At 46.9% G+C, this 27,553-nt stretch overlaps 1 protein-coding gene across 1 annotated transcript in view; it reads right to left on the bottom strand.

Annotated features, from left to right (window-relative positions):
- Positions 1-27,553, bottom strand: part of LOC144593835 (dynein axonemal heavy chain 6-like) — a 317,525-nt gene that overhangs the window by 65,057 nt on the left and 224,915 nt on the right. The window contains exons 47-58 of the mRNA XM_078399952.1: positions 26,475-26,674; positions 25,044-25,172; positions 22,164-22,304; positions 20,638-20,805; positions 15,159-15,329; positions 12,490-12,657; positions 10,889-10,978; positions 8,458-8,655; positions 6,172-6,333; positions 4,770-4,952; positions 2,338-2,519; positions 925-1,033 (exon numbers count right to left, since the gene is read on the bottom strand). Of these exons, the coding sequence (XP_078256078.1) occupies positions 925-1,033; positions 2,338-2,519; positions 4,770-4,952; positions 6,172-6,333; positions 8,458-8,655; positions 10,889-10,978; positions 12,490-12,657; positions 15,159-15,329; positions 20,638-20,805; positions 22,164-22,304; positions 25,044-25,172; positions 26,475-26,674 (1,901 nt within the window). The remainder of the gene's footprint in view (positions 1-924; positions 1,034-2,337; positions 2,520-4,769; positions 4,953-6,171; positions 6,334-8,457; positions 8,656-10,888; positions 10,979-12,489; positions 12,658-15,158; positions 15,330-20,637; positions 20,806-22,163; positions 22,305-25,043; positions 25,173-26,474; positions 26,675-27,553) is intronic.

Genomic DNA, 27,553 nt, shown 5'->3' with positions numbered 1-27,553 from the left:
CTGTCCTCACGAACGGTTTTGGACTTGAAACGTTAACACAGTCTCTCCTTCCACAAGTCCTGCCTGACCTGCTGAGTGTTGCTAGCATTTCTGATTGCTTTCAAAGGGACCTAGGTGTCCTTGTGAGCAAATCACTGGAAGTCAATATGCCAGCAGCAAGAGATTAGGCAGGCAGAATGAACATTGGACTTTATAATCAGAGATCTGAGGACAGGAGTAAAGATCTCAAACCACAATTACATGGAGATGGCACCCAGAGTGGTATGTAGACTTTAGTCCCCTTACCGATCTGCTACAGAGGGATTAAGTCACACTGGTTCCATGTTCTCATCCTTAAGTACAGAAAGGAAAAGTCAGGAAACCACACACCAATTTTCATTAGTGGATTGACGGTGGAATTAGCAGTTTCAAATGTTTCGGTCTTAACATCGCAGATGACCTGTTCTAATCCCAGCACATAGATGTAATCATGAAGAAGGCATGCTGGTGCCTCTACGTTTTTGGAAGTTTAACAGATTAGGCATGTCACCGAATACTCTCATGAACTTCAACTGATGCAGTGTAGAATGTATCCTCACTGTCCACTAGTATGGCAATGTCACACACAGGAACGCAAGAGGCTGCATAGAGTGGTGGACTCAGCCCGATCATCACTGGCACAGCCCTCCCCTCCATCGAAAGGCTCTATATGAGGTGCTGCCTCAATAAGGTGGCATCAATCATTAAGGGTCACCATCATCCAGGCCATGCTCTCTTCTTGCTGCTACTGTTGGGCAGGAGGTATAACAGCCTAAGCTCCCACATCACCAGGTTCAGGAATAGCTACTGTCCTACAACCATCAGGTTTTTTAACCGACCTGCATCATTTGGCTGCACAATGCAACTTTTGCTTCTGTAATCTCCCAGCTGTTCATTTACTCGTACCTTGGTCTTCTGCCCGATCTGTTTTCCGAGCGGCACCAACTCCTCCTGCATCACCCCAATCATCGAACTGGCCTCTGAAAGTTTCTGCAGACCATTGGCAAAACGGTTTCTGGGAACACAGCAGAACAGTGGAATCTGTGACCTTGAATGTTAAATCTGTTTCCTTTTCCACAGGCGCTGCCTGATCTTGGACTTTGTCTCTGGAACTGATGCGCTACAATGCTGAGAACTATATTCTGCACTCTGTATCTTCCCCTTTGGTCTGTCTATTATACTTGGAGTTTGACTTGATTGTATTTATGTATAGTATGTTTGATCTGTTTGGATAGCGTGCAATACAAAGCTTTCCACTGTATCTCGGTATATGTGACAAAGATATACCTAAATCTGACCTGCTGCCCAAACTAGTGTTTCATCATGACTTCCTTGCTCTTGGATTCTGCCCCTCTATTTTTCCAGACTAACATCCAATAGGACCTTTTATCTGCTTTCTCAGCCTATCATAGACCTATGAAGGTGCACAGCATAGAAACAGGTTGTTCAGCCCACCAAGTCTGTGTAACCATCAACCCATTTACATGAATCCTGCATTGATCCCATTTATGTATTATTCCTACACTCTCATCAATTCTCCACAGATTATTCCCTCAACTGCACACTGGGGAGTGGAGGGAACAACTTACTGGGGCCAGTTAACTTACCGACCCACAAGTCTTTGCGATGTGGGAGGAAGCTAGAGCACGCAGGGAAACCCATGCAGTCACTCGGGCAACCTGTCTCTGGTACCACAACGCAGTGGCTAATCCACCTTTACTGATTTATGCTCGGAGTGTATGCTATTGGTTGGATCACAGTGGGAGGATTAGGTATAGTTCTGGTCACCACACTACAGGATGGATGTAATTATACAGGAGTTGATTACAGAAGGATGTGATTGGGGCTGGAGAATTATAATTGTAGAACATAGAATAGTACAGCATCGTACAGCACAGGAATGGGGTCTTCAGCCCACAATGTCCTTGCCGAATATGATGGCAGGTTAAACTAATCTCCTCAGCCTGCACGTGTTCCATAACCCTCCATTCATATCCATTGCATATCCATGTGCCGATCCAAGAACTCCTTCAATGCCCCTGTCATATCTACCTCCACCACCGCCCCTGCAGTGTGTCTGATTGTTTCTCTTGGAACTAAGTAGAATGAGAGGAGATTTAATTCTTGCATGTAGAACTACAAGAGGCCAAGACTGGATGAGAGGTGTCAGTAATCTGGGGCACAGATTTAAGTAGATTTTTTGTCTAAACCAACACCAACAGTGTGACAATGCCGCAGCAACTCAATGGCATCAACGACCAGTCATATACGAATGAGATGATGAGCCAAGGCATTTACCATGCCAGAGCACTGCTTTACCTTGAGTTCAAAATGTCCTTCTTCTTGGATGTAAGCAGTTTGGAGAAAGTGCGTATCTGTTCCATGTACTTGCTGGGGGTGATGTAATAGCGCTTTCTCGTATGCTGCCACAGTTGTTCTAATGCAACCGAAACGGTGATGTGAATGTCAACACAAGTCTTGGCCACTTTTTCCTTCAACTCCTGAAATAACAAATAGCTCATAACTCAGTCTGAAGCAATACCTCCACAACTATGGAGTAACAATGGGTCTGGAAGTGACAGGTGATTAGAATACAAACAAATATGTTGTGTAGACGGAAGTTCTGGAAATGTTCAGTGGATCAGTCAGCATATGTGGAGAAAGAAACTGAGTTCATGTTTCAAGTTGAGTTAATGATTTGGTTATTCATGTTTTTTTCTCATCATATTTTTGCCCAATGGACAATTTTTTGCTTTTATTTCTGATTTCTAGCATGAGCGATAGAATCTTGTTCTTACATAGCAACAAAGAAAACCGGAGTAAGACAGGCCATTTGGCCCTTCAGTTGTTCCATTCAAGATGAGGCTGGCTGATAACCCACATTGAGTGCACTGTGCTTCATCCTGCCCATAACCCTTACTCTCTTTAGCCCCAAGAAGAATATCTAACTTCTTCCTGAAATAATGATTTGTCTTCAACTGCTTTCTGCAGTAGAAAATTCTATAGGCTCACCAATTTCAGTGATAAAGACATTTCTTCTTATCTCAGTCCTACATGGCTTACCTCTAATCTTCAGACTATGATCTCTAGCCCTAGACTTCCCTAACATTAAGAACATCTTTCTTGCATGTTAGAAAATTGAAGCATAAACCTGATTGCCCCAATCTCTCCTTGTGTGTCAGTCCAGTTGTCCCAGGAGTCATTCATGTTAAGCTTCACCTCTGTTCGAGTACAGTCCGTAATAAAGGAACATAGAGGGAAGGAGAAACATAAAACAAGAGAAGCATTTACCTCAGCTGGAAAAAGTTGTAGAAATTCTGGCCATGTGAGATGTTTTTTTTAAATCAACTTCAAGGTTAATCTTTATTATTTTACAGTGGTTTTTAATTAATCTTTCCTGCATGTTAATTTCAATGACAACCCTCTTTCATTCCACACCCCATCAATATGAGGTCACCCAAATTTCTGTCACTAATTGTCATTTATATCAACAATTTATCAGTGACTTGAAGAGAATGTACAAAGCATGGCTAGTGGGTTTGCAGGTGACATGAATATAGGTGGTACACACAGTGAAGAAGGGGTATCCAGAATTACAGCAGGATCCTGATCGGCTGAGTAAGTGGGTCGATGAATGGCAAATAGACTTTAATTCAGGTAAGTGTGCGGTGTTGCATGTTGGGAAGTCTCCCTTTCTCCAAAATATTCCTTAAAACCCCCGCGTTTTATGTAAAAAGGGAACTGCAGATGCTGGTTTTTGATAGACATAAAATGTTGGACTAACCCAGCGGGTCAGGCAGCATCTCTGGAGAAAATGGATAGGTGACGTTTCAGGTTGGGATCCTTCTTCAGTCTGATTGCAAGGGAGAGCGGGATGGTTTGGGTGTGAAGCGATGAGTGAACCAATCAGCTGTAGAGGGAGTGGTCTCTGTGGTAGGTGGAAAGGTGTGGAGATGGGGAGATGTGATTAGTGGTGGGATCACGCTGAAGGTGATGGAAACATTGGGGGATGCTGTGTTGGATGTGGAGGCTGGTGGGGGAAAGGTGAGGACAACTCTGTCCTTGTTGTGTCTGGGGGGGGGGGAAGAGAGGGCAAGAGCACAACACGAGGACACAGAAGAGACATGGATGAGGGATCCATCTGTGACAGCCGAATGGAAACCACGCTCATTAAAGAATGAGGACATCCTGGCTTTTGTCGTATGGGGAGCTTCACCTTGGAGCAGATGTTGCGGAGACAGAGGAATTGAGCGTTGGGGATAGTGTCTTTGCAAGAGGTAGGGTGGGAGGAAGTGTAGTCCGGATAACTGTGGGCATCCGTAGATCTGTAATAGATGTTAATCGATAGACTGTCCCCTGTGATGTGTGATGGAGACGCAGAGAACAGGAAAGGGGTGAGAGGTGTCAGTGATTTTATCCTGCCTTCACTCATCTGCAACTTTTTGTATATACCCCTGCTCGATAAAACTCCTCTAAAATCATTCCTCACCGGACGCTTTAACAATAAAAGTGGAAGCAATAATTGTTCATGAAGTGATATTCTCTATTAAATATCACTTTTCCTCCATTCTTTAAGGAACCTCTCCAAATGATTTTCTTTACTGACTCTTGCACTGCATACCCAGAACATTTTCTAGTCCCAGGACTTAAGGAGCTTCACGTCAAAAGTAAAGATCACAGCGAGAAAGTTTTGTTTGAACAGTTGGTGTGAATGTATGGAACCACTGTACGCAGACACGTCAGAGTCATACCTCCTCAAACTCCATTTGGGTGAAGTAGACATTGGCCACCTTCAGCTGAGCTTCCTTGGGCCATCGGTCATACCAGTCGATCGTGCAGCAGTTGACGAGGGAGGGATTCATCCGACAACGAAGGCGGAACATCGAGCCGACCGCGCTCAGTGCCAGTGCGATGTGCAACTTCTCCTGTACACGCTGGGAGGTGAATTAATGAACAGTCATTGCAATATCCAGGGCCAGCGTCATATCACAGGAAAATCCAGAGGTGGTGACATATCATGAGAAATCCAGTGTGATATCACTGGAATATCCAGTGATATCACTGGATTACCCAGGGCCAGTATGAAATGATGAATATCCAGGGCCAGTGATATATCACTGGATCACCCAGGGCCAGTGTGATGTCACTTCACCTAGGACCAGTATAATATCACTGGATCACCCAGGGGCAGTGTGATATCACTGGATTACCCATGGTCAGTGTCATGTGACTGGAATATCCAGGGCCACTGTCATGTCACTGGATTACCCAGGGCCACTGTCATGTCACTGGATTACCCAGGGCCAGTGTCATGTCACTGGATTACCCAGGGCCAGTGTCATGTCACTGGATTACCCAGGGCCAGTGTCATGTCACTGGATTACCCAGGGCCAGTGTCATGTCACTGGATTACCTAGAGTTAGTGTCATATTACTGAAACACCCAGAACTAGTTCAACATCACTGGGACATCTGAGTAGTGACATATCATAGGGATGGAAGGAGCCAGTGATATCTCTGGAGTATGTACTAGGACCAGTAAATATCACTGGAATATCCAGGACCTGTGATATCACTGGATTACCTAGAGCCAGTGCCGTTTGACTGGAATAGCCGGAGCCAATGGCGCGGCGGTAGAGTCGCTGCCTTACAGCAAATGCAGCGCCGGAGACCCGGGTTCCATCCTGACTACGGGTGCTGTCTGTGCAGAGTTTCTATGTTCTCCCCGTGACCCGCGTGTGTTTTCTCCGAGATCTTCGGTTTCCTCCCACACTCCAAAGACGTGCAGATTTATAGGTTAATTGGCTTGGTAAAATGTAAAAATTATCCCTAGTGGGTGTGGGACAGTGTTAATGTCCGGGGATTGCTGGTTGGCGCGGCCCGGGTGGGCCGAAGGGCCTGTTTCGGTGCTGTATCTCTAAACTAAACAAAACAAAAATCACTGGAATATCCATAATCCAGTGATATATTACTAGTATAGCCAGCGGCCAGTGAAATATCACTGAAATACCCAGGGGCAGTGAGACACCACTGGAATACTCAGGGTCAGTGAGACATCACTGATATGCTCAGAACAAATGAGACGTCACTGGAATACCCACAGCCGGTGCAGTGTGCAGCCTTCCTCGTATACTGTATAACAACCTGGGTCTACCTGCAGGAAAAAGCTGTTCAGAGCCTCCCTGTTGTCGGGGATGTTGATTTCCTTCTCTTGGTTCTTCAGCTCCATGAAGATGTTGTTCATCTCCTCGTTGTCAAAGAGGCCTGGCACCTGGCCCGAATTCACCATGCAGTTCAGATCCTCCAGGAATGCGTCCTGTACACAAAGAACACGTCTGACTATCAGGTCTCCAGTCAGGAATTGGTTTCACCCTAGCGCCTCTATAGCCTGGCAACATCGTGTTGAAGGGACAGTGGTGAACTTTAGCAAGGCCTTTGACAAGGTACCATACGGTGGGCTGGTCTAGAAGGCTGGATCATGTGGAATCCAGGGGGAGCTTACAAAATTGTTTTGAAGGTAGTAGGCACAGGGTGCTGGTAGAGAATTGGTTTTCAGACTGAAGGTTTGTAATGAGTGGGGTGCCAAAGGGATGTATGCTGAGTCCACTTTTGTATTTGTATTTATTGTGTTTGTATTTATATTAAACAATTTAGATGTGAATGTAGGTGGGATGTTTTGTCAGTTTGCTGATTACACTAAAATTGGTGGGGAAATGGGCAATGAAGAAAGTTACTTATGATTACAATTAAATCTTGATCAATTGGGCCAATGGGCCAACAAATGGCAGATGTAGTTCAATTCAGATAAATGCAAGGTGCTGCATTTTGTGGAGAATAAACGGGGCAGGACCTGCAGAGTAAATGGTAGGACCCTGGGGAATGTTGTAGAACAGAGAAATCTAGGGTGCCGACACATAGTTCCACAGTGGCACAGGATGATAAAGAAAGCATTTGGCATGCTTGATTCATTGATTAGGGTATTATATACGGGAGTTCAGACGTTATTTTATCAAGACATTAATGAGGCCACATTTGTAGTACTGTGTACAGTCTGATCACCCTATTAGAGGAAGCATGTCTTTTAATTGGAAAGAGTGCAAATAAGGATTATACAAGAATGTTACCGGGTCTGGAGTGCTTGACCTACAAGGAGAGATAAGATGGGCTGGATTATTTTGCCCTGATGCATAGGAGGCTGTGAGGTGACTGTATAAATGTGCATACAATCTTGAGGGGCATACACAAGGTGGAGTCTTTCCCCCAAGGTAACAGAGTCTAAAACGAGAGGACATAAGTTTAAGAAAATAACTGCAGATGCTGGTACAAATCGAAGGTATTTATTTCACAAAATGCTGGAGTAACTCAGCAGGTCAGGCAGCATCTCAGGAGAGAAGGAATGGGTGACGTTTCGGGTCGAGACCCTTCTTCAGTCTGAGATGCTGCCTGACCTGCTGAGTTACTCCAGCATTTTGTGACATAAGTTTAAGGTGAGAGCGGAAAGATTTAAAAGAGACCCGAGGAGCAACTTTTTCCCCTCAGAAGGAGGCTTTGTAGATGGAACAAGCTGCCAGAGGAGGTGGTAGAGGCAGATACAGTTCAGTTCAGTTTAGTTTATTGTCATGTGCACCGAGGGACAGTGAAAGGTTTTTGTTGCGTGATTACACCATTACAATTACAGGTACAGTTACACCACTTAAAAATACACTTTACTTCTTTACATCGGCGAAACCAAACGCAGGCTCGGCGATCGTTTCGCTCAATACCTTCGCTCAGTCCACCTTAACCAACCTGATCTCCCGGTGGCTGAGCACTTCAACTCCCCCTCCCACTCCCAGTCTGACCTTTCTGTCATGGGCCTCCTCCAGTGCCATAGTGAGGCCCACTGGAAATTGGAGGAACAGCACCTCATATATTGCTTGGGCAGTTTGCAACCCAGCGGTATGAACATCGACTTCTCCAACTTTAGATAGTTCCTCTGTCCCTCTCTTCCCCTCCCCCTTCCCAGATCTCCCACTGTCTTCCTGTCTCCACCTATATCCTTCCTTTGTCCCGCCCCCCTGACATCAGTCTGAAGAAGGGTCTCGACCCGAAACGTCACCCATTCCTTCTCTCCTGAGATGCTGCCTGACCTGCTGAGTTACTCCAGCATTTTGTGAATAAATAGCTTCGATTTGTACCAGCATCTGCAGTTATTTTCTTACACTAAAAATACACTTGGACAGGTACATGGATTGGAAAGGTTTGGAGGGATATGACTAGGCGCAGGCAAGTCAGAGTAGCTCAGTTAGGCAAATCAGTTGGAATGTACGAGTTTGGCACGTTTTCTTACTGCATGACCCTTTGACTACGGGTTGGGATAGAAATCCCAGCTCGGAGTCACGTCTATCACCTCAGACCAACGGAATCGGCGGGGTCACAAACCCTTTCCTGCTTTCCTAACCTGGAGGTAGTTGGAATCGGTCAGCTGGAAGACGGTCCTAATTCCAAAAACACCTGTCTGCTTGAATATTCGCTTCAGATCCTCCCTGAAGTCATTGTGGCTGGAGTTGTGTCTGACGGAGAGTGTGTAGAGCTCACAGTCTGCAATGTGAGAGGCCAGGGTGGAAGTGGATACCTTGCCAGTGCTGTCCAAGCCAACCTGTTCCATAAAAAAACACAAACAGCCTGAGGCTGGTGGGAAGAATCACAAGTATTTTGTTCATGAATTCATGTCATAGCAGAATGGGCCCGTTCAGCCCATCGAGTACTCCGCCATTCAATCATGGTTGATCTACCGGCCCCTCTCAACTCCGTTCTCCTGCCTTCTCACCACAACATTTGACACCCTTACTAATCAAAAACCAGTCAATCTCCGCTTTAAAAATGCCCACAGACTTGGCCTCCACAGCTGTCTGTGGCAATGAATTCCACAGATTCACCACCCCCTAAAGAAATTCCTCCTCATCTCCTTTGTAAAGGTATGCTCTTAATTCTGTCCTCTGGTTCCTGATTCCTCTACTCTGGGTACAAGACTCTGTGTGTTCACTCTCTCTATCCCGCTTTTGATTTTATACATCTCTATCAGATCGCCCCTCCAAGGATTAAAGTCCAAGCCTGTCTAACCTCTCCTTACAGCTCTCCGGACCTAGCAAAAACATCAATCTTCTCTGCACTCTTTCCAAGTTCATGCATTCTTTCTATGGCAGGGTGACCAAAACTGAACACAATACTCCAAATGCGGCCTCGCTAACATCTTGAACAACTGTAACATCACATCCCAACTTCCAGACTGAAAACCCTGACTGATGAAGTCCAATGTACCAAAAAGTCTTCTTGTTCACCCTATCTACCTGTGATGCTACTTTCAGGGAACTAAGTACCTGCACTTCTAGATCCCTCTGCTCTACAACGCTTTCCTGGGCCCTGCTATTCAACTTGAAGAACCTGCTCTGGTTTGACTTCCTAAAATGCAACAGACTGAAGAAGGGTCTCGACCCAAAACTTCTCCCATTCCTTCCATCCAGACAAGCTGCCCATCCCGTTGAGTTCTCCAGTATTTTGTGTTTATCTTCGGTGTAAGCCAGCATCTGCAGTTCCTTGCTACACATTTCGTCTGCTGCAATCTTTGATGGCCATATTTGCTATCACCCACTTTAGTGTCATCTTTGAACTTACTAATCATGTCTTATATATTCTCATCCAAATCACGATATAAACCACAGACAGCGATGGGCCCAGCACCGATCCCTGAGGTGCACCACTAGTTACAGGTCTCCAGTCTGAAAAATAACCTTCCATCTCCTTCTATTTCCTTCCATGATGCTGTTCTCTACCTAGTCAGCTATATCGGTGTGAGAGGGAGAGAGACAGTGTGAGGGGGAACCCCAGTGGAGGTCTCTCTACAAGGGAGTCCTCCCCCTTTACATCAGGGTCCTGGGGTGGAGAGTGTTGCACAAAGCTGTGGTGTGTAACAGATATTTAAGTCGGTTCACGGACTCGCCGGCCGCCTGTAACTTCTGCGGCGAGGAAGAGACCGTGTTCCACGTGTATATGGAGTGTGAGAGGTTACTGCCCCTGTACAAGTATTTGAAGGGGCTGCTCCTCAGGTTTTGGTTGCATTTTAGTCCCACGATCCTGGTGTTTGGGCACAAGGCAGGGAGTGGGGAGAATCGATTGGGAGGGTGGGATCTCCCTGTCAGTTTGCTCCTGGGCCTGGCCAAGATGGCCATTCGCGGGTCCAGGCAGCGGGTAGTCGATGGTCACACCAGAGTTGGCTGCCTGCCCCTCTTCCGTTCCTATGTCCGTGCTCGCGTGTCCCTGGAGAGGGAACACGCGGTGTCCACGGGGACTCTGGAGGCCTTCCGTGAACGCCGCAGGGGGCTCTAGAGCATTGTAATAAAGATGCCATTATTGTACTATAATGATTGCCTGATGCAATGTGACTATTGAATGCTTTTGTACCTTCTGGTACACTGTAATATGCAATTATTGAATAAAGTCCATGGAAGGGAAAAAAATGTGTGAGGGGGAGAGAGACAGTGTGAGGAGAGGAGGGAGACAGTGTGAGAGGAGGGGAGAGACAGTGTGAAGGGAGAGGGGAGACAGTGAGGGGGAGAGACAGTGAGGGGATGAGAGACAGTGTGAGGGGAGAGACAGTAAGGGGAGAGAGACAGTGTGAGGGGGAGAGAGAGTGTGAGAGGAGGGGAGAGAGAGTTAGGGGGAGAGAGACTGAGGAGAGGAGAGAAACAGTGTGAGGGGAGGGGAGGGGAGAGAGAGTTAGGGGAGAGCCAGTGTGAGGGGGAGAGACAGGGAGAGAGATAGGGAGAGAGATAGTGAGGGGAGGGGAGAGACAGTGTGAGGGGAGGGGAGAGGCAGTGTGGGGAGCTGTGTACCATCATGAGGTGTCCGCCTGGCAGGCTGAAGGCTCGAGCAGCCCTGACGATGTGCTCCACTGCCTCTTGGAAAAACACGAGCTGGCTGACCTGGGGGAAAACACACCATTGTTACAGCCAACAAACATTGTCACTTGCTCATGATACGAACTATGCATGACAAGTCTGCACAGAATAGGGAGTATACAACACAGGTGCTGTGTACGAGATCTACAATGTACAGGGACTGGTGGAACCGGATGATACAAGGAACTGTAGATGCTGGTTTACAAAACAAAGACAGGTTTGGGTGGGAAAGGGTGAGTAAACCAAGGAGTTACGGAGAGAGCAGTGTCTGCAGAAGGTGAAAAGCGGTGGGGATGAGAAGATATGACTGGTGGTGGGGGGATCACGTTGAAGGTGGCGGAAATGTTGGAGAATGATGCGTTGGATGCGGAGACTGGTGGGGTGAAAGCTAAGGACCAGGGGAGCTATCCTTGTTCCATATGGGGGAGGGGGAGTGAGAGCAGAACAACGGTACACAAAGTAGACGCGGGTGAGGGATCCATCTATGACAGCAGGAGGGATCCCTTATATACTAAAGAAAGAGGCCGAGAACCGAAAGCCTCACCCTGGGGGCAGATGCGGTGGATTCGGAGAAGTTGAGAGGAAGGGATAACATCCTAGCAAGAAGCAGGGGTGGGAGGAGGTGTAGTCCAGACAACTGTGGGAGCCGGTGGGTGTATAGTAGATGTCAGTCGATTGTCGGTCTCCCATGATAGAAACAGAGAGATCAAGAAAGGGCAGAGAGGTATCAGAGATTGTCAGAGAAAGTGAATTTGAGGGCAGAGTGGAAGTGAGTAGTAGAGTCAATGAAATCATCGAGTTCTTCACGGGTGCAGGATGCTGCCACGTTGCAATTGTTGATGTAGCAGAGAAAGAGTTGGGGGAAGGTGGAATGGTCTTTCCAGGTGAGACAGAGGTTCACGTGCACCTCCTCTAACCTCATTTGGTTTTCCCAACGTGGCCTCCTTTATATCAACAATACTAAGCACAGACTCGGTGACCCCTTCGCCAAACACTGGCAATCGGGGCCCCCTCCTCTTCCACCTGTATTCCATCCTCTGGCTTCACAATTCACTCCTCGTCTATCGAGGGCCTATCTACATAGTACAGGGACTGTGTGGAATGGGATATACGTTGTAGAGGGTCTGTGTGGTCGAGGGTCTATCTACATAGTACAGGGACTGTGTGGAATGGGATATACACTGGAGAGGGACTGTGTGGAATGGGATATGCACTGGAGAGGGTCTTTGTAGTCTAGGGTCTATCTACATAGTACAGGGACTGTGTGGAATGGGATATACACTGTAGAGGGTCTCTGTGGTCGAGGGTCTATCTACATAGTTCAGGGAACGTGTGGAACAGGATCTACATTGCACAGGCACTGCATGGGACAGGATCTACACTGTGGAAGGAAGGTGCTGATCAGGATCTACACAGCAAGCGTCTCAGAGTGGGGCGGGGAGAGGGGTTCCAGCCTGCTGAGTGTGGCAGTGCTTGGCACCTGCTCATCTGTCCTGCTGAGTGTGGATGGAGGGTGTTGACGTCCCGTCCCTCACCTTCATGTTTCCCGTGCTTTGCCTCAGGTGGTATTGCTCCAAGACAGATTCCAAGTTCTTCATGTCCATAATTCGACGGTAGATTCTGGATTCGCTTGGGATTTGGATCTCCAGGAAATCGCCATAAAGAAAGCAGCTGGCAGTCAGCTCGGCAGGGCTCCACTTGCTCTGTGGGAGCGAAATCATGGCAATGTTGGCATGGACATGAGGCTCACTGACCTATAACTTCTGGGTATAGAGGTCATTGGGGGAGTCCAGAACCAGGGGCCACAGTTTAAGAATAAGGGGTAGGCCATTTAGAACTGAGATGAGGAAAAACCTTTTCAGTCAGAGAGTTGTGAATCTGTGGTATTCTCTGCCTCAGAAGGCAGTGGAGGCCAATTCTCTGAATGCATTCACGAGAGAGCTAGATAGAGCTCTTAAGGATAGCGGAGTCAGGGGGTATGGGGAGAAGGCAGGAACGGGGTACTGATTGAGAATGATCAGCCAGGATCACATTGAATGACGGTGCTGGCTCGGAGGGCCGAATGGCCTCCTCCTGCACCTATTGTCTATTGTCTATGTACTGAGCTATCACATAGACGTATATAAAACCACATGGGAAATAGATAGGGTGAATGCACATTATATATTTTCCCTAGGATTGGGGAATCAAGAATTAGAGGGCATATGTTGAAAGTGAGAGGTGAAAGATTTAATTGGAACCTATGATGCAACTTTTTCACACAAAAGTTAGTGGCTATATTGGACGAGCTGCCAGGGGAAGTATTTGAGTCAGGTAAAATAGCAATATTTAAAAGACATTTGGACACACACATGGATAGGAAAGGTTTAGAGAGATCTAGGCCTAATGTGGTCAAGTGGGACCAGATGGGGGCATCTTGGTCGGCATGAGGTGTCCAGTTGCTCGCATGTATTTGGTTTCTTCTTGAAGAATGGGAGGTGAACTCACTTTGCAAAGTACAAAGTGCTTATGGGGCTTGATCGGGTAGATGTGGAGTTGATGCTTCCCCTGGCTGGGGTATCTAGAACTGATATGAAGAGAAACGTCTTCATTCAGAGGGTAGTGAATCTTTGGAATTCCCTACCCAAGGGGATCGTGGAGGTTAAGTTGCTGGATGCCTAGGAACATGATACTGTTGATCATCTCCACAGCAACTCCATTGATGAGGACAGGGCTGTGTTCACCCCCCGCATTTCCTTCTTATTTTGTTGACTTTAAGGGCTAGGTTGTTGTTTTGATACTACGTCACAAGGTTCTCAATCTCTTTCCTGAACTCCATCTCATCATCGTTGCTGTTCCAGTTAACAACGGTGTTATCATTGGCAAACTTAAAGGTTGAGTTGGGGCTACACTTTGCTACGTAATGTTCAAAGGGAGCAGAGTGGGGGATTGAGCGCACAACCCTGAGGAACACCAGTGTTCAGGGTCAGAGTGCAGGAATTGCCATGATCGATTCCAACCAACTGTGGTCTGCGGTCAGGAAGACCAGAAGTCAGTTGCAGACGGAGGCTCCAAAGCCAAGGTCTAGAAGATTAGAGATGAGCTTATTCTGTATTATGATTTTGAAGGCTGAGCTGTGGTCAATGAGCAGCATCCTGACGTATGTGTTCTTATTGTCAAGGTGATCCAGAGCTAAATGTAATGGAAATGGCATCCTCCTTAGGCCTATTATTTTACAGTACGCAAATTGCAAGCAGGAAAAAGATCTCTTTGAAACTTATAAAATTCTTGCATGGCTATCAGGCTGGATGTAGGAAGGATTCTTTCACTGACGGAGAAGGATTGGGATTACAGTTTCTGAATAAGGTTTTGGCCATTTCGGACTGAGATGAGGAAAATGTCTTTGTTCACAGGGTTGTGCACCTTTGGAATTCAAAGCCCGGGGATCTGAGGAGGCTCAAATGCCAAGTTTTTACAAAGCAGTGATTGATAGATTTCTAAATATTTAGAGAATCGAGGGATCCACTTTGAGACATCATGTTCTTGGTTCTTGGTCCTCCAAAATATTCCAAATGGAATTTAAACTGGAGGTGACGGAGTATGGACTTAAGCAAGAAGGACTTCTTGGAGAAGAGCTGCCTTAAATTTAGTTGCGTCTGGTTGAAAAACTACAGTAGGGTGAAGACTATTCCTTATTCCTTATATGTTGCAGTCATATCCTTATATATTCCTTATATGTTGCAGTCATACAAACCAGCCTACTGTGTACAACTCTGGTTGCCCACTATAGGACGATATATTAGAGAGTCACACAGCAGGGAAATAGGCCCTTTGGTCCAATGCATCCATTCCAACCAAGATGCCCCATCCAAGCTACGCTCATACCAGGCCCATATGCCTCTTAGTCTACGCTGTTCATGTACCTGTCCAAATGTCTTCCAAATGTCCGTAGTGTCTCTACCTCAACTACTTCCTCTAGCAGCTTATTCCGTATTGCCTCCACCCACAGTTTGAGATAGTTATCCCTCAGGTTCCTATTAAACCTTTCCCCTCTCACGTTGACAACTGCCAATGTGACTGTGGGCCGAGTTTGTGCTCTCACCTTGTGGATGGCACTCTTGGCACATTGCCGTTACTCGTTCCTCTCCCAGTTCCCCTGTGCTCCCCATTCCCACCTGTCCCCTCCCTCTCCCCATGAAATGTTGCCCTCTGTTTTCCTGCTCACCTTGAAGTAGTTATGGAGGTCATCTGCGAGGAAAGTATAAAACATCTGCCTGTCTTTCCTGTTACTGAGCCGGTCGTGGAAAACCCTGGTCACCTCATGGGCAAACAGAACGACTGTCTTATTTTTAGAGATTGTTTCGGTCTCGTCAGCTCGGAGTAGGCCATTGATCACCTGCAGAAAGATCGACAATTTCCTCCTCACACGTGGTACATGTAAATTATAAACCCATATATTTACAAAACACAGACACACACACACATTTTCCTCTCCCCCACCCCGCCTTCACAGGAATAGAAATAGAATCAGAGTCATTCAGCAAGGAAACAAATCCTTTGGTTAATTTCCCCATGCTAAGTTTTCTCATCTACACGTCCCACCAGCCTGCGTTTGACACGCATTCCTCAAAGCCTTTCCTATCCATGTACCCGTCCAAATGACTTTTAAATGTTGTTATAGTTCTGCCTCAACTACCTGCTCTGCCAGTTCATTCCATAAACCGACCACCATCTTTGCAAAAAAGTTGTCCTGCAGATTCTATTAAATCTTTGCCCTCTCACCTTAAACCTGTGTCCTCTGGTTCTCGATTCCCCTACTCTGGGCAAAAGACTCTGTGCATTTACCCTATTCATTCCCCTCATGATCTTATACACCACCGTAAGATCACACCTCATCCTCCTGTGCTCCAAGAAGTAAAGTTCGAGCCTGTCCAAACTCTCCCTGTAGCTCATGCCCTCAAGTCCTTGCCTTAACCTTACACACTTCCCTGCACACTTTCCAGCTTAACGTCTATAGTCAGGTGACTAAAATTGAACATAATACTCTTAAATTTGGCCCCTCGAACATCTTGTACAACTGTAATATAACATCCCAACTTTATACTCAATACCCTGACAGAAGAAGGCCAATGTGCCAAAACGTTTCTTGACCACCCTATCTACCACCTTCAAGGAACTGTGGATCTGAACTCCTAGATCCCTCTGCTCTACAACACTGGTATCATCCAACAGACAACAAGGCACCTACAATACAATACAATATATCTTTATTGTCATTGTACAGGGGTACAACGAGATTGGGAATGCAACTTCCATTCGATGCAATAAATTAATTAGCTAATCAGCAGAAATTTAGACAACCCAGAGAAACAAAATTAGAAACAGTTAAAACAGTATAAAGTGCAAATAGGTCTGTGCCGGGTCGCTGTGCGACGTGACCATCCGAAGGAGACAGTTTATGGGGGGGGGGGGGGCACTCAGCAGGACATGTTCAGAGCAGCTATAGCTCTGGGGATGAAGCTGTTCCTAAGTCTGGAGGTGCGGGCGTAGAAGGCCTTGTAACATCTGTCGGATGGTAGAAGTTCGAACAGACTATTGCAAGGGTGTGAGGAGTCTTTATGAATGCTGGTGGCTTTCCTGATTGATCAATCGTTGTGGCATACGACTTATTTCAAGACCCCGATCTGAAAAATAACCTTCCACTGCCACTCTGTGATTCCTTCCACAAAGTCAATTTTGTTTCCACAAAGACAAAGCCAAAGTTGGTGAGCTCATTCTATGGTCCCATGTGATCTAATTAGCTGGACGATGTGGGACCTATTCAAAAGCTTTATTAAAGTCCATGTAGATAACACCTACCACCCTCTAATGATCCAGCCAGGGCAGAGTTCCAGAGATTTACTATTCTTTCTCTCTCCGCCTCAATTTTCCTACCATGCACAAGACAGGTAATTCACTGCAGAAAATTAGCTTACCAGAGCATGTCTTTGGAAATGTGTGAATGTGTGAGCAAACGAGAGCAGTGTGTGGAAACCCGTTGGGACACAGGGATATTTAGCAAACTTCACACAAACAGCACCAGAGGTTGAACCAAAGGTGCCACCCTAATTGAGTTCTCCAATTCTCATCCTCAACACAGGTAGCAATGCAAAGATTACATTTGATTTTTAAAGGATTCCAGCATTCTATTCGTGCTACCCAAGTATATTACTTTATATTTCCCCTGACATTCAATGGTATTACCATCACTGAACCCCTGACTATTAATATCCTGAAGGTTACCATTGACCTTTTACACAAAGTGGCTACAATGGCAAGTCAGAGATTGGGAATCCGGTGAAGAGTAGCTCCCCAAAGCCCGGCCACCATCTATAGGGTTCAAATCAGGGGCGTGATGGAGTATTCTCCACTTGCCTGGATGAGTGCAGCTTCAACAACACTCAAGAAGTTCAACACCAGTCAGTAAAAGCAACTTGCTTGATCGGCATGCCATCCACAACCATCAACACTCCGATGCACAGCAGCAATTTGTAACATTTACAGCTTGTCTGTAATGCTAAAACATGCAACACTACATTCTGCACTCTGGTATTTTTCTCTTGCACTCACTACCTGTTGCACCGTGTATGGCTTAATTGTGCTCAAGTATCGTATGATTTGAATACAGACACAAAATGCTGGAGTAACTCAGTGGGACTGGCAGCATTTCTGGATAGAGGGAATGGGTGACTTTTCGGGTCAAGACCCGTCTTCAGACTAGCCTGGGGAAAGGGAAACAAGAGATATAGACAGTGATGCAGAGAGATATAGAGCAAATCAAATAAGATATGCAAAAAAGTAACGATGATAAAGGAAGCAGGCTATTGTTGGCTGTTTGCTAGGTGAGCACGGGAACCTGGTGCGATTTGGTTGGGGGAGGGATGGAGGGAGAGGGAGTGCCGGGACTACTTGAAGTTAGAGAAATCAAATACTTATATCACTGGGTTGTAAGCTGTCCAAGCGAAATATGAGATGCTGTTCCTCCAGTTTGCGGTGAGCCTCACTCTGACAGAGGAGGAGGAGGCCTAGGCAGTGGCATATCCACGGAAAATAGCGCCTATGGCGTCTATGAAATTGCGCCCCTGTCCGAACATCTGACACCCGGCTAACCGCCTTAGCCTGTGCAGAGAAAGTTTTCCCGGGAGAGCTGGCCTGCAGTTCGGAGACCAGGGCCAGCAGAGGGTTTTGACGGCGAGTTTGTGAAGCAGGGACCTTAGCCACAACAAAGGCGGGTGGAGGGAAACACCAAAGCGGCAGGTCTGAAACAAGAGTGGACGTCTGCCATCGGCCAGGTCAGTGCATGGAGCAGCGAGCGCCGGACCTACAATCTCCAAGGGACATTTTTCCCTACGGAATCATTCCAGGGTCAGGGTTAAACACTCATTGCCTGAGGCCGTGGCAGCAGACAGCCACCTCCGACCTTGCTTGCCTGCTGTACTTATATTTTTGCCGAGCCAAAGGATTATTTTTACAATCAAGGGATCTCTGGGCGTGCGTTTCCCAGTGCCGGCCATCAGTGGATGGACACGGCGAGGCAAAGCCTGCAGGGAGACGGTTTCCACCCGCCGCCCCAATCTGTGTTTATGCTTCAATTGCACACGCCTTCGACCTGGAGGCCCACAACATCTACTCACATCAGCCTCCATAAACTAAATACATTTTGCATGTAATCACTGGCGAGGGTGACCACCGACCTGCTCAAATGTCCTAGCTAACCAAGGACCAGCGTTTGGCTCTGGGATTCCCGAAGCAGCATTACGGGGGGCTATGACCAGCCTCATGGTGCGGGTGTTTGGGATGAGAATGCCTACAGTCCCATTCCTTTTTCACTATCCGAGGATGGCTTGTCTGACTTTAATAGAAACTGCTCTGTGGTGCCCCCCTTCAAGTGGCGAAATGGGGAGGGAATTAAAGCGTTTGGCAACCGGGAGATAAGGTAGGTCCAGGCGGGCTGAGTGAAGGTGTTCAGCGAAACCATTGCCCAATCTACATTTGGTCTCGCCGATGTATAAGAGTCCACATCTTGAACAATGGATGCAGTAGATGAGGTTGGAGGATGTGCAAATGAACCTCTGCCTAACCTGAAAGGACTGTCAGGGTCCCTGGACAGAATCGAGGGAGGAGGTATAGCGACAGGTGTTGAATCTCCTGCGGTTGCAGGGGAAAGTATCTGGTGAGGGGGTGGTTTGGATGGGAAGTGATGAATTAACCAGGGAGTTGCGGAGGGAACGGTCTCTGCTGAAGGTGGAAAGGGGTGGAGACTGGAGAGCATGCAAAACAAAGTATTTCACTGTCCCTTGGTACACTGACAATAATAACCCAATACCGAAGTCAATACCAATGCATTGCAGCAACTCACCAAGACTCCTTAGACAGCACCTTCCAACCCCATAACCTCTTCCAGCTAGAAGGACAAGGGCAGAAAGAGCATAGGAATACTACCACCTGGAAGGTGCCTTTCAAGCCACACAACCGTGTAGACTTGGAAATATATCGTGGCATTCCTTCACCATCGCTGGGTCAGAATCCTGCAGCTCCCTTCCTAACAGCCCCAAGGTTTGCAATGGTTTAAGATTGAAGCTCACCACCACCTTGACATGGGCAATTGGTGAGGAGCAATTAAATGCTGGCTCAGTCTGTGAAGCCCACATTCCTTGAATGAATACAAAGAAATTGGCATAAACAATCATCTTTTCACTTGCCTAACCCACTTATATGTTTCTACACTCTTCGCACAGCTCACTTCCCACCCAGCTTGGTGGCAACAACAGACCTGGTGGCACATTTAGATAAGGGCATGTAGACTGAACTGTAACAATCATATGCATGTGCATATGTACATAAACACACTGGCTCACTTGCATATGCACGCATATATGCACATGCATACACAGACATGCAGGTCACACATACACCAATCAGCCAAAACATTATAACCACTGACAGGCGAAGTGAATAACATTGATTATCTTGTTACAATGGCACCTGTCAAGGGGTGGGATATAGTAGGCAGCAGGTGAACAGTCAGTTCTTGAAGTTGATGTGTTGGATGCAGGAGAAATGGGCAGGAGTAAAGACCTGAGCGACTAACAAGGGCCAAATTGTTATGGCCAGACGACTGGGTCAGAGCATCTCTGAAACGGCAAGGCTTGTGGGGTGCTCCCGGTCAGTAGTGGTGAGTACCTCTCAACAGTGGTCCGAGGAGGGACAAACCACAAACCGGCGACAGGGTGTTGGCCGCACAAGTCAAGTCAAGTCAAGTCAATTTTATTTGTATTGCACATTTAAAAACAACCCACGTTGACCAAAGTGTTGCACATCTGATTAGGAAAAAAAAAAAAAAGAAACATACAGTGCACAAGGCTCATCGATGCGCGAAGGCAACGAAGGCTATCCCGCCTGGTCCGAACTGACAGGATGTCTACTGTGGCACAAGTCACAGAAAATGTTAATGGTGGTCACGGGAGGAATGTGTCACAATGCGGCACGCTGCTGCGTGTGAAGCTGCACACGGAGGCAGGTGGTCATAATATTTTGGCTCATCAGGTCATAATGTTTTGGCTGATCGGTGTACATACACGCACGTTGCAAAAAAAGCATGGAGAAACACCAGGCTGAAGTCTCAATCACAGAAGCATGCTGGACTGGCAGTGAGGGAACCGTACCTTCGCCAGGTCTCGCAGGTTAAACGTGTAATGGGGATTGATTGGAGTGGGCAGCATGTGCCGAGACATTTTGTAATAAATGCTAATTGCAGCGGTCACTAGCTGATTCCTGCATTGCCGCACAGCGGGCAAGAAGTTACGGCTCTCCATAAAACAGCCAAGTTTAACCTGTGGAAACAAGAATTCCAAGAGAGTACCACAATCCATAAATTGACCAAATAGATTTTATACATGTCGTTAGGATCCCCGAAGGTAATCACAAAATGCTGGAGTAACTCAGCGTCTCTGGAGAGAAGGAATGAGTGACGTTTCGGGTCGAGACCCTTCTTCAGACTGGATCCCTGCTGCCCCTGTCCTGGGAGTGTGGGGATGGGACAGTATAAAATGAGTTCTATTCTGTGGCTATGCTGTGATTATCGTGCCCTTTCTTTTCCTTAACAAGATGTTTTTATTCCATTGTCACAATTAACATAGTATTTCATTAATCTAAACTGCTAGTCATGCAGTTTGCAAACAACCATCAAATTATAACATTGCCTGCCGAATCCAGGACACACTTTTAGTTTAGTTTAGTTTAGTTTAGTTTAGTGTTACAACGTGGAAACAGGCTCTTCGGCCCACCAAGTCTGCGCCAACCAGCGATCCCTGTACACTCGCACTATCCTACATACTAGGACAATTTTCACCAAAGCCAATTAACCTACAAACCTGTACATCTTTGGAGTGTGGCAGGAAACCAGAGCATCAGGAGAAAATCCTTGTGGTCACAGGGAGAAGGTACAAACTCCGTACAGGCAGCACCCGTAGACATGGTGGAACCCGGGTCTCCGGTGCTGTAAGGCAGCAACTCTTCCACCGTGCCACCGCGCTGCCCTTGATCCCCCTTGCTGCCCACTATTCCTGAGATGCCTCCAAAGCTCCCATGGACACCACGTGCTCCCTCTCCAGCGATACACGGAAATAAACGTCGACCTGGAAGAAGGGCAGGCAGTCGACTCAGGCAGAACTCTCAACTGCCCGCCTCTGGAACCCGTGAATGGCCACCTTGGCCAAGTGACCAAAAATCAGGAATGTGGGGCTCATCTGCAGCCAAAACCTGAGAGGCAGCCCCCTTAGATACTCAAACAGGGGCTGCACTCTCACACTCATCGAGCAACGCTCAAACAGCACTCAGAAACCTTGCAGATCAGATCATTCCTTGAAAAGAAAGCCTTTCTAGTCCAGTGTTGAGGACACCAAAGTCTCACCACTTTTTAGTGCTCTTCGACAATGAATCTTTCTGATTTTGTGTCAGTGCCTCTCAGCTCAGAGCTACTCCCGGTGTCTGATCCTGGGTTGAGTGATAGGTCAGTGCAGAGGGAGATCACACTGGCCTACCTTTGTGCCCTGAGAATGTGTGATGTGACGGTGTCAAGTGAGCCTCCATTTGTATCTAACCCGTGCTATCCTTGCCCTGAGATTGAGAGACGCAACTCTGCGTCTAACCTGTTCTTTGCATTGGCAGTTGTACCGAGCGAGACACTTACCTGGAAGATGTGCTGTAGGGACTTGGTTGAGGGCTGAGGCAGAGCGAAGGTGCAGAAGTGTTTGAGCAGACGTTGGCTGAGCTGGCTTCGTGCACCGCCCGGGGGAGCACAGGCTGCCACCAGGGTCACATCATCCACGTGCTTGGTATCAGGCAGAAAGAAGAGAGCAGGACAGACATGGTGAGACAACGGCAATCTCCGACTCAAGCACAGGCACAAAGTTTAGTTTAGTTTAGAGATACAGCACAGAAACATGCCCTTCGGCCCACTGAGTCTGTGCCAACCAGCGATCTCACTAATGTTATCCTATGCACATTTGGGACAATTTACAATCTTTACTGAAGCCAATTAACCTACAAACCTGAACGTCTTTGGAGTGTGGGAGGAAACCGGAGTTCCCAGAGAAAACCCACGCAGGTCACAGGGAGAACGTACAAACTCCATACAGACAAGCACCTGTAGTCAGGATCAAACCCGGGTCTCTGGCGCTGTAAGGCAGCAACTATGTGCCAACGTGTCGTCCAGCTTAGTTTAGTTTAGTTTAGTGCCTCTAACCACTGTCAGCAAGGGGTCATTTTGTCTGTGGCCATTCCTGTGACCTGAAACCCACGGCTTCCAAGGATCCTCAAGGTGACTCAGCGATGGGGAGCGATGGTTGTTGGGTGAGTTTGTGACAGGAAGGTCTGTTTCCACTGAGGTTCCATGGGAATTCACAGTCATTTTTCCATTTATTAAAGAGATGTGTTCCTGGAAAATATTTTGGAGAACCATATTTGGTAAATCGGAAAATCTGGGTGAAATGCTTCCAAAAATAGATTTTCTTTCACCCAAAGGATGGTTGAAATCTGGAATGCGCTGCCTGGGAAGGTGGAGGCAGGGAATCTCACAATATTGTCGAAGTATCTAGATGAGCACCTGAATACCAAGCCATAGAGGGCTATGGACCAAGTACTCAAAAATGATATTTGTATAGAAGGGTAATCCATCAGTCTGAAGAAGGGTCTCGACCCAAAATGTCACCCATTCCAACTCTCCTGAGATGCGGCCTGACCTTCTAAGTTACTCCAGCATTTTGTGAAGGGTAATCCATAGTTGGCTGAATGGGCCAACCAGTGCTTGTTTCTGTGCTGTGTGACTTAATAACTCCATGAAAATGGAGCTAGTGCCAAGGTCAGATTGGAAATGATCTTGCTGAACAGCGAGCAGGGTTCAAACAATCAAAGAGCAATGTTGAGTCCAGAAGAAGTGTATATTCTACAATATGTCTCACTTAATGACTCATCACATGTACCAAGGTACAGCAAAAGCTTTGATTGACACAAAAGGTTAGAGTAACTCAGCGGGACAGGCAGCATCTCTGGATAGAAGGAAGGGGTGAATTCAGATTCAGTCTGAAGAAGGGTCTCGGCCCGAAACATCACCCATTCCTTCTATCCAGAGATGCTGCCTGTCCTGCTGAGTTACTCCAGCCTTTTGTGTCTATCTTCGGTTTAAACCAGCATCTGCAGTTCCATCCTACTTCAGTAAAAGCTTTGTTTTTTGAGCTATGCAAGCAAATCACACCATTCATGAGTATATCAGGTAGCGCAAAAAAAAAGAAATAAACCGAATATAGTGTTACAGTGCAGAATATAGTGTTACAACACTTCAGTCCTAGTAATATCGCTTTGTATCTCTTCTCCACTCTCCCAAGCTTAATCACATCTTTCATGTTGTGTGATGACCAGAACTACTCTCCAAGTATGTTCTCACCAACGTTTTGTACAATCGAACATGACGTCTCAAGCCCTGTATTTAATACTTGAGCCGATGCGTACAAATGTGCTAAACTCTTTCTTCACCAGACTATTTACCTGTATGCCCCTTTTGCGAACCATGTACTTGAACCCCTCGGTCTCTTTTTCAACAATACTTCCTAGGGGCCAATCATTCAATTTGTAAGTGTTGCTTAGATTTTAGAGATGCGGTGTGGAAACAGGCCTTTCGGCCCACCGAATCCATGCCGACTAGCGATCAACCCGTACACTAACATTATCCTACACACTAGGGATAATTTACAATTTTGCCGAACCCAATTAGCCCACAAACCTGTATGACTTTGGAGTGTGGGAGGAAACCGGTGAACCTGGAGAAAACCCACGCGGAGACAGGGAGAACGTACACATTCTCACAGACAGCACCCGTAGTCAGGGTCAAACCCAGATCACTGATGCTGTGAGGCAGCAGCTCTACCACTGTTGCCTTGATTTAACTTCTCGAAATGTGTCAATTTGCATTTGTCCAAGTTATATTCCATGTGCCATTTCCTGTCAACTTTCTCAGTTGATCATTGTCCTCTTGTGACTTTACAGGACCTTCAACACCACGGCACCTTCAATTTGAGGTCATCCGTAATGATACTCATCATGCCATGCATTCTCATTCAAATCATTCATATATATATATGTTTAACATATACAATGTGTTTATATATATATATATATATATATATATATATATATATCTATAACACATTGGACCCGATATATATTTTTTATAGCACATTTGACCCAGCATCAATCGCTGCGGTACACCACTGGTCGCAAGCTTCCAACCTGGTAAACAACACTCTACTTCCACCCTCTGAATCCTTTTGACCGAGCCAGGTTTTGTATCCAATTGGTTAGTACATCCCACGGATGGCACTGGATTTCTTGAGAGCGAGGCAAATGGTGAGTATTCTGCCAACCGCCTGACTCATGCCTTGTAGATTATGGAAAGTCTTTAAGGCAAAAGTTTAATGAGTGTTCTCTGACCTACTCTTGTAACCACAATATATGTGTGGCACCACTATCTCTTAAATGTCTCGATAACGCATGAACAGGAAAATAAGAAACATACCAGCCATTTGAGATTTATAACGTCGAAGAATCCACCCAGGTCTAGGAACTGCCGGATCAGCTCGAGCGGTGGTTGGGCCCCATACTGCTCAACGGCCGGCATGTTCAGGTCATCAACAAAGATAATCACCTGACAAGTACACACAGCAACATACAGCACAGCAGTCATACATATGTCTGAGAGTCAGGGGAAGTGTGAGAATGAGACATCAAAGGGGACGAAGATCAAGGAAAATGTAGAATAGATCATTGTTAGCTAGGCGAAGGTGACAATGAAGCGTACTAAGGTAAAATGTAATCAGGAGGACAGTCAGACTGTCGGAGAACTAGGATGGGGGAGGGATGGAGAGAGAGGGAAAGCAAGGGTTACTTGAAGTTAGAGAAGTCAATATTCACACCGCTGGGGTGTAAGCTGCCCAAGCGAAATATGAGGCGCTGTTCCTCTGATTTACGCTGGGCTTCACTCTGACAATGGAGGGGGCTCAGGACAGAAAGGTCAGCATCAGGTTGGGAGGGGGAGTTAAAGTGTTTAGCAACCGGGAGATATCCTATCCAGAGATGCCATCTGTCCCGCTGAGTTACTCCAGCATTTTGTGTCTATCTTATAGACAATAGACAATAGGTGCAGGAGTAGGCCATTCGGCCCTTCGAGCCAGTACCGCCATTCAATGTGATCATGGCTGATCATTCACAATCAGTACCCCGTTCCTGCCTTCTCCCCATACCTCCCCATACCCCCTGACTCCGCTACCTGTAAGACCTCTATCTAGATCTCTCTTGAAAGCATCCAGAGAATTGGCCTCCACTGCCTTCTTTGGTGCAAACCAGCATCTACAGTTCCTTCCTACAGTTACAGGCTGGGAACAGACTGAGTGCGCCCTCACTGGGAACATGTTCGTTCACCCTCCGCAGGTGCACTGTGGATGTAGTGTGCAGCATCTACCAAATGAAATGCGATGAATCGCTCAGACAATTCAACAGCACATCCAAACCCACCACCTCAGCCAGCAGGCACCTGCATCATCAGTTTTAGGTTCCCCAGTAAGTCGCAGCCTTGTCAGTAGCCCTTCAGCATCGCTGGGTCTAACTCTTAGAACCCCCTCCCTAACAGGCACAGTGGGAGCCCCGTCACCATGAGGTGTCTCACCAGCACTTTCCCAAAGTTAACTCTGAGCAATAAGTATGAAATAACAATGAACTATAGTTCTATGAACCATCGTTGACAATAGAAATAACTACGAACATTGCAAATAACACAATATACTGTGATGACAAAAGCAATAAATTATTTCCTGACCTTTTTTCCTACACATCCTTCCCTCTGACCCATGCCTCCTTTATCTTCTTCACAGCCGTGACAGCAGTATGGTTACCTGGGAGTACAGTTGAGCTGACATGACCTGACCTGCTCCCCTTACAGTAGTACACTGACCTTACTGTTCCTCTCTGGGCTTCGCCTGTTTCTGGTTCTCTTCGTCAGGCTATTCAAGATGTGAGCCTGGATTTGGGCTGAAGTGGTCCGGGTGCTCATCAGCATGCTGGCAAACTTCATCTCCTTGAGGTCGCGGCTGAACGTGGTGTCTGCTTGAGCTCTGTATTTCTTGTTCAAATCTATACGTGGCCGGCTGCAAACTGAGCCAATTCAGGAGGGGAGAGAAAGCCCATTAAAATGTGTGCAATCTCTGAAGATAACAAGCCTAATATGTAAGAATGAACTGCAGACACTTGTTTAAACTGAAGATAGACACAAAAAGCTGGAGTAACTCATCGGAACAGGCAGCATCTCTGGAGAGAAGGAATGGGTGACGTTTCGGGTCGAGACCTTCTTCAGATTGGTTGGGGATAAGGGAAATGAGAGATATAGATGGCGATGTGGAGAGATAAAGAACAATGAACGAAAGATGTGCAAAAAAGTAATGATGATGGAGGAGATCGAGGACAGAAAGGTCTGTGAAGGAACAAGATGTCCTCAGTCTTTAGAGAACAGGGGTTCCCCCCTTCCATCATAGACGAGGCCCTCACTCGTGTCTCCTCGGTACCCCGCAGCTCCGCCCTTGCTCCCCCTCCCCCCAGTCACAACAGAGACAGAGTCTGTCCCCCCTTGTCCTTGCCTTTCACCCCATCAGCCGTCGCATACAACACATCATCCTCCGAAATTTCCACCACCTCCAACAGGATCCCACCTCGAGCCACATTTTCCCATATCCCCCCTTTCCGCCTTCCGCAGAGACCGTTCCCTCCGCAACTCCCTGGTTAACTCATCTCTTCCCACCCAAACCACCCCCTCCCCAGGTACCTTCCCCATCAACCACAGAAGATGCAACACCTGTCCCTATACTTCCCCCGATTCTGTCCAGGGACCCCGACAGTCCTTTCAGGTTAGACAGAGGTTCACTTGCACCTCCTCCAACCTCATCTACTGTATCCGTTGTTCAAGATGTGGACTCTTGTACCTCGGCGAGACCAAACGCAGACTGGGCGATCGTTTCGCAGAACACCTTCGCTCAGCCC

The sequence above is a fragment of the Rhinoraja longicauda genome, chromosome 5, assembly GCF_053455715.1.
Source record: "Rhinoraja longicauda isolate Sanriku21f chromosome 5, sRhiLon1.1, whole genome shotgun sequence".
Taxonomy (NCBI): Eukaryota; Metazoa; Chordata; class Chondrichthyes; order Rajiformes; family Arhynchobatidae; genus Rhinoraja; species Rhinoraja longicauda.
This window is presented reverse-complemented; position numbering and strand designations above follow the sequence as displayed.